This window comes from Citrus clementina, unplaced genomic scaffold, assembly GCF_000493195.1.
Source record: "Citrus clementina cultivar Clemenules unplaced genomic scaffold, Citrus_clementina_v1.0 scaffold_8, whole genome shotgun sequence".
NCBI lineage: Eukaryota > Viridiplantae > Streptophyta > Magnoliopsida > Sapindales > Rutaceae > Citrus > Citrus x clementina.
Window position 1 is genome coordinate 22,636,349 of NW_006262022.1, and position 15,558 is coordinate 22,651,906.

Below are 15,558 nucleotides of genomic sequence, written 5' to 3' on the forward strand. Positions count from 1 at the left end.
TTGCAGGACTAGTTCCTCTCATGCCTTTTTTTTTTTTGTTTTGGCCATAAGTGTTTGTCAAATTATGGCCTACTCCATTGTTGTTTCTGCCAATTTTAGAGGGGAGATGATGTATTTGGAGGAGGAAAGTTGGTGGTGTAATTTTTTTTTCTTTGGCTTTGTAATTTTCAGTTTTTATCTTGTAAAATAGTTGTGTGAAATCAATATATAAATTGGCAATGAATTTTATGTTTGCCCTGTAAAAGTTTCTTGTATGCTGATAAGGTTGATGAAAGGCTATGAATTTGACGTTTATTATTATTTTGATTTGCATACAGAAGAAAGATCAACAAAAGTATCCTAAAGTATTATGACAACAACTAAAGACCAATTTATTTATTTATTTACTTATTTATTAATGATTCATGCTTTCATGGATCCTCAGCTGAACTGTATTTTCTATGGCAATTGGTTATTAAGATTATAATTATTCTAGTTGATGATAATTAAATCAATGTGGCCCCCCGCTTGACTTGTGCTGACTTTGCCATGATTACACATTTTTGGCATTTACTAGTGGGAATTGCAATTGATTATTCATGCATCTGCCTCCGTGTCTGTGTGACAATAATCCTCTTCTGTTGGAGACTTTGCCGGTTCTGTACTGTAACCGTCCCTGTTCCATTTTCAGTGACTTTTGTTCTTTTATGCGGCAAAATTTTCAACTTTTGCTTTCTGTTTGATGTTGCGCGTACCGTGTACCCATGTACTTTTGCTTTGTATTGATGATGATCACGCGTATCCTTCCAATCAACTCGTTTTTTTTAATCAAATCCCACAAACTAACTGATCAATTTTGGCTTTATTTTATGCTTATTTGATCCCCCTTGATTTGTTTTCTCAATCAACTGAGGAGAGCTTTGGTCATCTTCATTCATCGTTGTATTATTCTTTAGGGTTATTTCCACCTAACCCCTAAATCTTTCAACATTTGCTACTGTGCACCCAAACTTTTCGACATTTTCCACCGCACACCCAATTCCGTTAATTTGACCGTTATTTTTAACAAAACTATTTGAAAGTTAATAAAATGTCTGAAATACCCCTTATCTTGAATTAGAAAAGAATTAAATGAGAAAAAATGTTAATCTAATAATTAATATTTACATTAAAAATTCTTAATTAAAAGTAATTAATAATAATCCCATCAATTAATTTATCAAATAAATTTAATTTATCATTATCAAATAATATTTAGGGCATGAACTTCTAAATTTGCCTTTTGACCGTTAGAATAAATGGTCAAATTAACGGATTTGGGTGTGGATTGAGCATTGTTGAAATATTTGGGTACGCGGTGGAATATGTTGAAACATTTGGGGGCAGAACGGAATTAACCATATTCTTTAATTGGCTAATTAAGAATCTCCCCCCACCCCGACCCCACCCCAGGTTTCGTGTCAATTTAGCAAAGATAAGGTTTTGTTGGTGGATGGCATCATAGTACAGATTATTGGATTAATATAAAAGATTTTAAATCACGCAATTAATAGTTGATAGATCGCTCTTTCACCGGAGACTACGACTACTCGTAATCTTAAATAGCCTTTGAGAAAAAACAAAAAAAAAAGAGCACTTTGAAGAAGATAAGTGATGACCGTAACTTCATATTCTCCAACCCAAGGGCACGACATGGTCGTGGTCAACCAAAAAGGTTGCATGAATGGGCACCACTTTGTTCTTTAACCATGAAAGGGGAGGTCAATACTCAATGATAAAAGTTGTAAAAGAAAAAAAAAATTGTTTTGTCCGAATTAATTTTCTTACTGAAGAACACTAAAAAGCAAGGGAAAAAAAAAGGCTTAAATTTGCTGAAGATTCCGACAAAATAGAGTAAAAAAAAAGTTTAGAATTGGTAAAAATTACACACTATTTAAAGATCTCTCTGTCTCCCACTCACTAAAATTTAGCCATCCGGGTAGTAAAATCTTTTTAACAAAAAGAGTTGGTTTTGAGGATACGAGAGAGTGAACAACTTTATGGGCCTAGCCATTTGTGAGCAATGCCAACGTTCGTTGGCTTCTTTCACTTTTCTTAACCTTTATCATCTTTTTCTGTTAGTTCACAACAGGCACTGGCATTCTCACCACTTTTCAAGATTTCATTCTTCGGCGGCTTTGTGATTGTGAATATATCCCAAAAGATTAGTGCACATACTGGGTCTGAAATTTATGGAATTGGCTATTTGTATTATGTTTGAGTGAAAAAAGAAAGAAAGAAAGTTTAGAATGATGAAACAATCTTACCACAAGTAATGGTTTAAAGGACGAAAGTAACACTTTCTTATGCTGCAATCCGGTTAAGCGTATAACCCGGCGACAATGTCACTCACATGGAAATGTATCGTCTCATGACAACTGTCACTTACCAGTACACATAACATTGATGAAGTCAAAATCAATTCATTGATCAATTTTCAGAGTACTTAATCTACCGCAAAGAAGACTGGAAAAATGGCCAGTGGATGGTGGGGTTTGTGTAGCCAATGGTATGCTGTCCCGCCGAAAAGGGGAAAGAAGTACTAAAGAAAGAAGCCCCCAGGGACCCCAGTAAACCTTTTTACACTACGTGGCATATTCTCTTTCATCCCAATCAGCAACTAGCCGACAGTGACGGCCCATGGTCGGTTCAAGACACAAAAAGTCAGTCAAGCATCAACAACTTGTTATTTTTGTTAAAGTTATTGAAAATAACAAAATAACCTCAGGGTGCTAAACGCAATGTTTCAATTCAATTCGGTACATAAGATAAAAAGGAAACAACTTGTTTTAGTAATTGGACATATTCAGACAGCCGATTTTTTACCCCTTTTTTTCGGCGTTTTTGTTGAAGAAAACACGAAGAGTTATATTGTACATATATAATTGTGTTGGCGGTTGGTACGAGCCAAAAGTGTTGATGCAAAATTCGATCGAGTCGGTTATCAATTGGATGCCAAATCTCTGCGTCAACATTAAATTTGTACGGTGGGGAAGTGGCTTGTAAAACACTAAGAACACTACTAGATAATTTAAGAAAATTTAAAATCACAAAGAATGGTAAGAGGTGCTGGAAGTTTTTTTAGCGATAACCCTTCGACGCTCAAGTCGGTTTATAAGTTTACCATAATAAAAATAAATAATTTCTATTTTGAAACAAAAACATAGATCAAAGTTCAAAAATAAAACTAATACGGAGAATGGATTTTTTTTTTTTGGGTTTGGCCGAATCCTTCTCCATTATAAAATAATAATAATAATAATAGAGAAGCAGGTAGCAATGTTGGCATAGGTAATGCCCCACTCCTGTTTTAGATTCTCCATTTTTCCACTCTCTAGAATCCAGAGCTCATTCCTTCTTTTGCTCACTATCCTTTATAATTTTTTATGCTAATCTCTCCAAAATGACTTTTGAATACACAAGTAAATGTCTAGGCCTTGGTAAGGGTAGTTTGGATATTACTTATTACACACAAGATGAGTGGTAGAGAAAAATGAGGAGTGCGCGTCCTCTTTAGTAAATCCCACCAACAATTCCATTTTCTTTATTAATAAATCTCTTTTTTATCCTCAAACACTAATCTCTCAGTTTTTAGTGTTGAAAGTGTAACGAATGAAGACCGGAAACTTTATAAGTTTAAAGTAACCTCGAGGTGACTTCCTTGAATTGGCTCAAAGTTGCTAAAACTAACCTCGCCGTGGGTTAAAAGGTTGAGTAAGTTTCAATTTTTATACTTCACCTCCAAGAGGTTTTGAGCTTATAACTTGTATTATTGACTTAAGAAATTTTAAATAATTCTTATCAGTTTAAGGTTTTATGTCTTACCTAAAACAAGTTTCAAGGCTTATAACCTTTAATTAACTCAAGCAATTTTAAGCAACTCTTATTAGTTTAAGGTCTTATACCTTACATAGAATAGACTTTAAGACTTTTAACCTTGTATTGACTTAAGCAACTTTAAACAACTCTTGTCAGTTTAAGATTTTATGCCCTACCTAAAATATGTTTTAAGACTTTTAACCTTTTATTAACTATATTTGCATTTTTTTTGTGCCTCATAAAATATTAATATATTTCATCTATAAACTTTGCTTGGCTTCTCAATGCTAGCATACAGCTCTCCTTTCATAAATTGTTCTCACATTGAGCAAATTTCAAGAAATCAACTTAATTAAGTTATACCATTAGTCCTTCTATGAGCTCAATCAATTTGATAACTACAAGCTGTCCTCATTTACTAAGTTATTAGTACGTAAACAATATACTCGCAAATAAAGGTTGCAAATGCTTGCTTTCATGTCGACATCAAGACATAAAATTGTCAAAAAGTTTGACCTGATTAGCGTGCAACATTACCATCAATGTCTTCGTCTATGTGCATAGCCTTCCTAATCCGCAAATGCATCAAAAATTCACTTGGCTAGTCAAATCAAAGTTTGTCAAATTGATAAGTATCAGACATAAATTATTGATGTGATATCATTCACTAGGAATTATAATCCGAAAACGTAGCTTACACAGCAGTGAATCTAATGTCCAGGTGTCTAAAGTCGTCGTTGTTACGAAACATCTCAAACCAAATTATAACTTATAAATCACCGAGAAAGTAGCTAAAAAAATCAAACATTTGGTGGTAAAATGTGTGTTTCAACAAATCATATTATTGACTTGATATGTCATAATAATTTTGATGAGAAAATGATAATTTCCTAAAATAAATCATTGTTAGTTTAGTATTATGGAGCTCATCAAAACACCCACATCTCTTGTTGAACTCTAAATATACATATTTTGTATTTCAATTGACGTGATATATGATGCGTCAATTATTAATAGATATTATAAAATTAACAGATTAGTCATGGATATTAAGTTGAACTAACAACTTAACACTATATAATTAATAATTGATAATATGTTATTTGAGTTAAAAAACTAAATATTTGAAGTATGGAAGTGTAAATTATTGCTAGAATATAGTCCAGAGTACATATAACCTTACACTTTAAGATATTTTGGTTTCTAAATTATTAACAGTTAGCTTGATTCTCAAAGTTAGAAATATTTAGCAAAGCTTTTCAAAGCATAAAGTCGCCAAACAAGGGCCCCAAAGCTACGGTCCTCTGTTTTTCTTTTCTACATGAAAACTCAAGAAAACATACCCATTTCAAGAAAATGGAATACGAAGCATTTAAGCTCACAATTGTATTATCCTCTAATTGGCTAATTAAGAAGTATTTTTTTTTATCTCTTTCTTTGAAAGTTTCAAGTAATATAAGTTTTATTTGTTTGTGGGTGGCATCATATGGATATTATCTGACACAAAAATCAAAGATTTAAAATCACACAATAGTTATTAATAGATTGCCCCGTCTTGTTGACCGATGATGCATCAGAGACTAGTAGACTAAAACAGCTCATATATGAATAAGAACACTTTAAAAAAGATAAGCGATGACCATCACACTATAATTTAACCAAAGGGAAGGATATGGTCATGGTCATCACTTTGTTTTTTAAACAACGAAAGGGAGGTCAATACTCAATGATAACGGGACAAGGCTTTTCGAGGGGTCTCGCAGCGTCGGGGGGGAGGTGCGTGCAAAAGTCTGCCCAAAAATAGTGCCCGTAGGTCTCCATATAAGGATTTGAGGAGTTTAAGAATGAGGTTATGCTTACTGCAAAACTCCAACGTATAACTCTTATTAGAGTTTTAGGTTTTTGTATTAACAGTGATAAACGAATGCTAGTCTACGAGTACATGCCAAACAAAAGCTTGGATTGCTACCTTTTTGGTTTGTTCTAAAATCCAAGTTAATATTAATCAAGTTAGAAAAATTTTCTTATTAAAGAACACTATAAAAGCCAAAAAAAAGGGCTTGACTTTGCTCAAGATTTTAACAAAATAGAGTAAAAAAATTTGTTCAAAATTGGTAAAAATTATAAATTATTGACTGATCTCTCTGTCTCCCACTCGCTGAAATTCAGCCATCAAGGCAGTACGCTACTTTTAAGTCTTGACAATTTCTTAGAAAGAGCCATTGTTTTTAACAAAAAGAGTTGGGTTTTGGAGATTAATGAGGGTGACACTTTGTAGGTCTTGCCATTTGTGAGCAGTGCCAACATTCATTAGCTCCTTTGACTTTCTTGGTCTTTATTTATTTATTTATCTATTTGTTATTATTTCTGGGCAGTTCACACTTCACACCAGGGGTTCTCCTTCACACCGCTTTCCAAGATTTCTTTCATAGGGGGCTCCGTGAGTGCGAATGTAACAGGAAAGATTAGTACGTAGTGGGTCGAAAGTGACGGATTTGGGCATTTGTGTTACGTTTGAGTGAAAAGAAGTGTGTAGAATGGTGAAATAATTTTCTCATAAGTAATAATTTAATGAATGAAAGTAAGTAACACTATCTTGTATTGCAGTCGGATTAAAATTTTAAGTTCGTACATTAAACGTTTCATTTTCGTGATAGTACGGGTGGATCTAGAACTTTTTATTACCTTCACTAATTTGTAATTAATGATAAATATTTGTCCATTTAAGGAGTAAGAATAACATATATGGCAAGCGACGCTTGTATACAATCAAAGAATATTGACAATGTAATAAATAAGCTTATAATATGAATTACTAAAACTGCATATTAATTGTATTTTTATTTTATTTTAGTGATAGAGAATGTGATATATTTGAATAATTTGATTTAATAAAAATAAAAAGAACAATTATCATTGTGAAAAAAAAAACCATTAAATCATGAAAATATTATTAATTGTTACTATAACATTTTGTAATTTTTTTATACTAGTGACAATGTTATAATATATTGACATACTAAATGAATATATAATTTAATTATTTTATAAAAAAAGTTTCTGACTCTAATTATAAAAAGAAAAAAAAAGAGTTGGATTGAGAATATATTTGAAAATATAATAAAAAACTTTCACATTAGATGAAAGATGGTAAACCCTATCTTACATGCATGTAAGATACATTCTCCTCACATGAATAGTGCATGTATGGGACCCACATACCATTTATGTGAGAGGAATGTATCTTACATGCATGTAAGATAGAAGGACCCGATGAAAGATTATAGAACTTGAGAGATTATAGGAAATTTTAGCCCCACCTAGCTTAACCGTACGTCGGCTGCTGCGGGGCAGTATCACTCGCCAGGCACGTAACGTGGTAAAATAAAAAAATAATTCAATAAGCAATTCTTAAGAGTACTCAATTGGGAAATTTTTATTTTTTAAGTCTACCATTTTGCGCTTCGTGGAATGTGTAGGCCAACGGTATGTCCCGCGAAAAGTACTAAAGAAAGAAAGAAACCCCAAGCCCCCAAGTCGACCTTTTCATTCTACGTGGCAAAGAATTTTCTCTCTCATGCCAATCTTCTGCTACAAGCTGGCAGCCCGTTGTCGGTTTCAGCCACATAAATTCAGTCAAAAGCCACCGTCTCAATTCTCAAGCAAAACAGTTGGTTCTGTTTTTTGATACCGGCTCTTTCTTTTTGCCTACTTTGCCGTCTTAGCTCAAAGTAGGGGTGTGCAAAAAATAAGAGAACTGGAATGAACAGACTCAGTTCGGCTTCGATTCAGTTTGAAAATCAGGAGAAAAAAAAAAAAAAGGTCGGTTGACTTAATTAATTAAATAAGAACAAACCGAAAGTTGAATAATAATAAAAAATCAGGATTTTACAAGTTAAAAAAATTATAAAAATCAAATAGAACTGGAGCGTAGAACCAAATTAATTTCAATTTAGTTCAATTTCGTTCATAATTTTTTATAAAATTTATGGCAGTGGCTATCTTGGATCATCTCCAAGGTAGACCACCCACCACAACCATTAGATGCATGTACTTGAACTTAAAATAATTGTGATAGAGTGCATCCAATAGCGCTATGGTGGGTGATCCACCTTAGAGCTGATCCAAGATAGCAAAACCCTAAGATTATTTGATTTTGTTCAGCTTGGCCAAAAACCAAATCAAACAATGCCCCACTCGTAGCCCCAAGGGATAGGTGATAAACACAAGGTTTCAATATTTCACTTGTTCAATTAAAATGACTACGTCACAGTCCTTTCCCTAGAGCGCTCACAGTTTTTTTTCTAAGAAGATCTTCAGAACGCCATGTCGTGTCTAGTCCCTGACACGCCTCTGAACGCTGAACTATCTGCTGGCCTTGCAAGATTATCGGACATTTTTTTTTTGGGTGTCAGTCAATAAGAGTATTTATTTATAATTTATAAAGAGAAATTGGGTGGAGGTCGGTCGGGTGTTGGATTAAATTTTGATCCACGATGGAGAGACACAATCCGCGATAGTGACAAGAGCACACGTATATTTTTAGTTATTCATTGGCATAAATCCATCAGTGTTAATGACAAGCAGAAAAATGACATGATTTGTGGGCCTAACATCAATCCAAAATTTTTTTTTTTTTAAAAAAAGACATTTCATAATCCAAATTAAACCTCCAGACGGAATAAGTTTGATGAATAAACACTACCAAGGAAATTGGAATAAGTTTCCTCAAAGTACCTTCTTCGTGTTTGTTAGTTGACATTTTATAATAATTAATAATGTCTTTAACAAACTATATTTACAATGAAGAAACACATATATCTATATGAAAGGTAAAAAATATAAAAATATATCTATATAAAATAAAAGATTGAGAATGAAAACTTGCACATCATCATATCATATGATATCACGCCACATCATCCAAACTAACGGGTTGATTTGATTGTTGGCTGAGCTGCTGTACCCGAAAGTGCTTTTACGATAACTTCTTTGCTTTATTTGGTTGCCCTAAGGTGCGCCTTAGCCTGTTGGGCAAAAGCACTTCTCCATTGGGCCTAAGTGCTTCTTTTTGCACCCTACTTGGTGGCTCATGCCATGTTTCTTCACTTCCTTTTGCATCATCATCCTCCACCTCCACCCAATCATCTCTGATCATAGACTGTTGATAATATCGGAGGGCAACAAATAGCATGAATGCTGCGTGATTGGTGCGTCATTAGTGCATGGTAGGAAAAAAAAAACCTCAAATATTTGCAAACTAACATGAAATGACTAAAGGGTCCTCACCTGCCCATATGCGAGCGATCATTGAGGACAAGTTCCAAACGAGGGTAAAAATGCCAACGGCCACGGCTTTCTTATGAGAGCAAGAATCCCATGCGTCGCGAAAGCGTCGAATCCAAAATTTACCTTCATGTAGGTTTTTCGAAATATTAGATTAACTGCTACACCTCATGAAATTTTGAATATTTATTATCTACGTACTTGTTTCCAGGGCTCGAAAGGAAACATAAAATCTTTCTCGGGCTGGGCTCCCTATGGCCATATTTGATAATGGGCCACAAAAGGCCCATGATTCTAATGCAACCACATTTGATGAGCCCACATTAATTGATTGTGATCATGTAAAATGTGGGCACTAAACAAATAAGGACAAATGTGGGGCATACTGCGTCGTTGTTGTTGTTATTATTATTATTTTTTGATGAGACCATACATGCTACGGATATTGATTTAAGGATTAAATTAAATAAGAGAAAAGTTCGGTGGGGCTGGGGTCCTATACAATAATGTTAGCATCCACGATTGATGCGATGCATTTGTTTGAATTATACAAGGCTTTGGTTTAAAGGGTTTTTCTCAGTTATATTTATTGTAACCCATAACAACCTATAACTAGAATTTTCAGTATAAAAATGAGTAACAAAATAGTGGAGTTAGGTGGATAGTGGGTTGAATTCTATCTTAATTGTAATTTAGGGAGATCTTTATTTAAATATTTAATCATCCAAACATGTAAATTTAATCAACTAAGTTCATGTTTGGTATGATTTATCTAATGACCATAAGTATTTATTTAATCTCATAAGCTCTTATCATAATTTTTATTGTTATTTGATTATTTTTTTAGTATAGCATTTAGAGCTTAAATAAACTATTTTGTCTCTACTAGTAAAAATTCAAATTTTAGATTTTTTGAGAATAAAGATTGAATTTTTTTTAAATATTAAAATATCCAAAATATTATCTGCTTATTTGACAATCTTATTTTATTCTTTTTATACCATAACTTAAAAAAAACTTATTATAGTAATTTTATAAAATTTTAATAAAAGCTAGCTTAAGGCTTTTGGAAAGTTAATATAAAATACTTTTTTTTCCCAAAGAAAATGACGATGATGAGGAAGTTTCAACAGAAACTTTGCCAAAAAGCATGGTTAGCTAGCTAGTTTTATATGAAGTGACAGTGATGGAACGGTCTTAAATCATTCTCAATATGATTTAGTTGTTATTACTTATTAGCTACAATTTGATTTTTTTTTTTATAATTTTTTAAGATACATATAAGCCCTTTTCTACAATTTGATCAATGTAAGACTAATTAAATCCCACGCTCCATGCCACTTCGACCTTGGCCGAAGTGGTGGGCTGCTGCGCTCACAATGCTTGTGAGGGCAGCGGTTCTAGCCCCCACAAAAGCATTGTGGGGGCTAAATGTTCTTTATATCCATCTCCCTTGCGAAATGCAAGTGGAGTATGAACATCTTCTCCTGTGACTGTGAGGGGTTATTTGTATTGGGCATGTACTTTATAGAATTCATTGTAATAATGTAAGTATTTCGCAAGTGGAGTATAGACATCCTCTCCTGTGAGGGGTTATTTGTATTGGGCATGTACTTCATAGAATTCATTGTAATAATGTAAATCCCAATCATGTATATCTGATTGTAAATATCAGTGTAATACCTCTGCTACAATAAGCAGTTGTTGTAAATATCTGTGTAATGCAGTAATCTGATGATTAATCAGTCTAAAAAAAAAAAATCCCACGCTCCATACCTAAGAAAATTAAATAAAAAGAAAAAAAAAGAAGAAGTAAAAGAGAATATGAGCCGCGCCTCTAATTGATGCCAAAGGAATGAAGGTAGTTATAGCCTAGGCTAGAGAGACTAGAATTCAATTTAAGAGATAATGATGAAATTTATGGGACACACTTAACACATTTTTCTTCTACTCATTTAATTAGTCCTAAATCAGCATCATTTTTTTTTCATTTTAATAGAAGGGACCCATCAAACCAATTATCAAAGAGCCGTTACGGGATCACATCGGATCCGGCACCCGACCATAGTTTTGATGGGGGAGGGTCCGCATGCATCTGGTGAATGCTAGTGTAAGGAGAATACATTGATTAATTGGTACTCTCTGTGTTTTAACGGTTTACAGATGGTATCAGAACGGCAAAATTTCATTAAAACCCTTAGAGTTTGTAAGAATACGAAACAAGTGCGGAAATAGCAAAACTATAACAAAAACTCTTTGCTGTTAGCGTTTACAATTTTTTTTTTTATGTACCACCTGAATAGTTGAAAACCAAACACATACTTTATTCATACGTTTTATATCATTTTTTATTGAGTGAACGAATTAATACCTATTTTGGTTTTTAGTTATCATTTTTTTTTTTTTGACATCTAATCTAAAATTATGTAACTGTTATGTAAATAAAATTTTCACTTTTTTGATACGTTTCCATTTGTATGACATTGTAATAAACTTTAAGGGGGTGTCGGTGAATTTTGTTCCTGAAAACGTAATACCAAGGACACAAAAGGAAGTACTATAACTGTGATGAATGATTCAAAGCACTTACCGTATGCTGCCAACTGCGTGGAGTATGAAGAGCAGACTTTTGGAACAATGAAAACTCCAAAAAAGCCTGAGACATCGAGCACAACCAAGCACAATCAGGCGGTTAAAAGATACACTTTCATAGAATTTCAAAGTTCTGCAAATTCTGTTCTCTTTTGGGTCAGTGAAAGCTAAATTTGTATGTAGCAAAAATGATCCATCAAGTAATTTCATCAAGACACGATGACCAAATTTGCCCACCACTCTCTCTCTCTCTCTCTCTCTCTGTCTGTATATATATGATCACTTCTTAAAAGTGAGCATACAGACTTAAATATAAAATATATATATATATATATATATATAGGTTTCAATACATTAGAGATTGTATTTTTTTATCTGGTAATAACATTCTTATGTTCTCACTAGATAATTATTTTATATATGACGTGCAATTAATTTAGATAAATTACTTAATTTCATAATATTTTATAAACAATATTGACCTTGCACCACAAAACGTTGTTGCTCCCGAAAGTATTAACGATGTTTCCGATTATTGTATGTAAAGAGTCGGAGAATAAATAAAAAAATGAAATCAATGAATATTATGATGATACCGACTGTAAATTTGTATGCTGTAGATGAAAGTTAAAAGAAACAATAAATAAATAAATAAGTAAATAAAAGTTTTGATTTTTTTTTTATTAAATGAAAGCTTTTGTAACTTACCCACTTTGATCATTTTCCAGATGGTTATGGAACTGCCACATCTAGCCAAAACAAACAGAAGCACTGCCAACTGCCATGTTTCGCTTTCATAATTCATCAACTTTTTATGTGGCAAGTAAACAAAAATAAAAGAAGCAAAAAAAAGGCAAAAACAAAAAACGGGAGTTGTTACCTTCATTGTAGTAGCAGGATCACCAGAAAAAAGTGCTTTAAGCTTCAAAAGGAACTCATTTAGGTAAGGAAGAATCAGTTTTAATAACCAAATTGCTTCTCCTTCTCCAAGAACATAACTCGAATCATCTATATCTATGATTCCCCTGGAAAACATTTTATTCAAAAGGAAAATTAAATAAACATTGATTAGAATTCGACAAATTAAAAAAATTCTTACTTTATTTTACTTTTACCTGCAAATAATGGCTCTGTACAGAAAGATGACAGCAAGATAAATCAAACCCAGATAAGAAATCACAGAAATAAAGCTGCACAAACATTGCAAACCGAAAATGGTTATTTATGACCTCTGTTTCTAAACAGAGGATAATGAGTTGCAGATTTTTTTTTTTTTTAACAAAAAAAGAGGTTAAAAATTGGGACTAGTTATATTAAAATTTTGTTACCTGATATTGAGATCTGTGGCGTAAGATGATGAGATTATAATAAATGTTCCAATCCCAAAAACAAACGCTGATTTTGATACATCTCTCCACATTACTAAATCCACTGAATAATCAACAAACGAAGAGGGACTGAGTTAAAAAAAATAAGGACTCATCTAATGGTTAATATGCCCAAAAAGAGAAAATCTCACCTAAATTCTGCAACTTGGATTTAGTTTGGGTTTCTGGGAAACTCTGATACGCATCTGAATCTGAACCTGAAAACCAACCAAACCGGAAATTAAAAAAAAAAAAAAAAAGTTTAGAATAAATCATTGAACAATAAAATCCCAACACATTGAAATTCAAATAATTGCTTACTTGTAGTTGGTTTTGCAAAGTTTGAGCAAATTGTAGCTCTCTTTACAACTGGGGGAGGTTGCTCATTCACAGTTGAATTGAAAGGGCTTGTTTTGTCATTAAATTGATTAAATTTCTTCACTTCATTAACAACAATCTTTTCATGCTTTTGTTCTTGCTGCACCACATTGATTTCCTTTTTCTCTACTTCAACTTCTTCATCACCATCAATATCATCCACTTTCACCTCCTCCTCATCATTATCATCGTCATCGTCGTCATTATTGGCAGTGGCCAAAACTTGTGGTGGCGATTCGATGACACCACCACCCGCAGTTGTTGCATCACTTGAAATCACTTTCTCCTGGCACTCAACATTGGCTTCAAATTCTTTGCAATTCTCTTCTGGGGTTGCCTCATTTTCTTCATTAGACTTGTCAAAATCTTTACTTGACTCAGATTTTACCTTCCTCAATTGAACCATTGAACATTTATCCACAGGCTTAATAGAATCACTGGACCCTTTCACTAAATCAGATCTTGTTCTTCTTGTCTGAATTGGGCTTCTTTCACTTCCCTTCTTGTTCAAAATTGAACCTTTTTTAATTCCTCCATCAACAGACACAGTCAACTCCTTAGTATGCCCATCGAGATTCTTTTTTCCTTTAGCATTATGAATAATTGGACCATCAAAGCTTTCAGATTTCCAAGTCTTTCTTTTACCACTAGCAGCCACCAAATTGCCAACACCTTGGCCTCTCTTGATAATTCTCTTATCACCATTTTCTTCGAGACTCGTATTGTTGTTGTTGTTGGTGGTGGTGGTGGTGGTGCTGCTGCTTTCTTCATGATCATCTCCATTGAAGACTTTGATACCACCTTTAACTTCGTCACTCTTCATTCTGCTCTCCCACACTGATCCCGCTGCCACAACACTCCTCTTAGCTGCAGCCCCTCTCTTGCTACTCACATCCATTTTTTTTTTTAATATCCAAACAGATTAAATTATGTCAATATCTAATGATGAAGAATGAGTAGTGTTATGATGATTGGATGAGTCATAAGGGAGGCTTAAGGTTCAAGAAATGGAGGTTGGTGAGAGAAGAAACACAACGTTGGGATCTCTTTCTGTTTACAAAGCAATGGAGAGAGAGAGAAAGAGAAACAAAGAAGATTGTGTTGTAAGTTGTGAGAGAAATGGTTTCTTTTTTCTTTTTTGCCGTTGGATTTACTTTATCTGTTGAGAAGTAGAGTGCATACATATAGTTTCATACAAATATAAATATGAGATGGCCTGTGGCGGTGGTGACTGGTGGGGTTAAATGATTAGTGGTCTGGTTAAGATGATGTTTGGGATTTATTCTCTTTTACTTTTTACTTTTTACTTTTACTTTCCAAGATAGCAAAAAGTCAATAGTCTCACATGCAAATCGGGGCACTAGAATTATTATTACTGCATGGGAGATCTCAGATTCTCTTTTCTTTTCGCTGATCTTTGTGAATCTGAAGCTAAACTCAACTGGTCCAAGTAAAACAATCTGAACCCCACTGCCTTATCCTCATATCCATATTATATAAGTGAATATCTAATCGCTCACATTGACGTAGGAGTTAAAAAAAGAAAAGGGCATCTTCCGAGTTAAAACTTATATAGGCTTTAATTGTTTTTTCATGAATTAATCACGTGACTAACAAAAACTTCATTGCAGAAGAGGGCAAATTATATCCCAAAATTTGGCACAAAATCAAATATTCAATATATATGGAATATTTATTTTGTCTTTTGATTAATAACAATACATAATTGTACTGTAAGCAAGGAAGTAAAAGACCCAATAAAATACTAGACAAGCAAACAAAAAATTTTTAAAAAAAAATTGATGGGTGCGGTCGGTGAAGATTGTCTTTTTAAGGCATTGCAACGTGAGGGCCATTTTATACTTGTTTTTGGAAGATGCGGTGTCATCTCATTCAGCTCCAAAATAGTGAGGGGGCAGCCATTAAATCAAAGCCTCAAGCTACAGTCATAGGCATAATCTTTACCATTATGAAAATGCATTCATGATGCTTCATCATGGTGAATGATTCTGCCGGCATTATGAATTAATACAATTAAAAAGGATCAAATCAAAGCATGCATTTGGAAGACAGAATATGGTAAAGAGTGTTGTTCGAC

General features: G+C 33.5%; 1 protein-coding gene across 1 annotated transcript; it reads right to left on the reverse strand.

Annotated features, from left to right (window-relative positions):
• Positions 1 to 8,518: 8,518 nt before the first annotated feature.
• Positions 8,519 to 14,636, reverse strand: LOC18033988 (reticulon-like protein B21). Its single transcript, XM_006424619.2, has 9 exons — positions 13,404 to 14,636; positions 13,235 to 13,300; positions 13,044 to 13,146; positions 12,831 to 12,905; positions 12,596 to 12,740; positions 12,424 to 12,493; positions 11,714 to 11,779; positions 9,127 to 9,249; positions 8,519 to 9,036 (listed from the first exon to the last, which is right to left on the reverse strand). The coding sequence occupies exons 1-9, from the start codon at positions 14,356 to 14,358 to the stop codon at positions 8,816 to 8,818; spliced, it is 1,824 nt and encodes a 607-aa protein (XP_006424682.1). The 5' UTR covers positions 14,359 to 14,636; the 3' UTR covers positions 8,519 to 8,815.
• Positions 14,637 to 15,558: the final 922 nt, after the last annotated feature.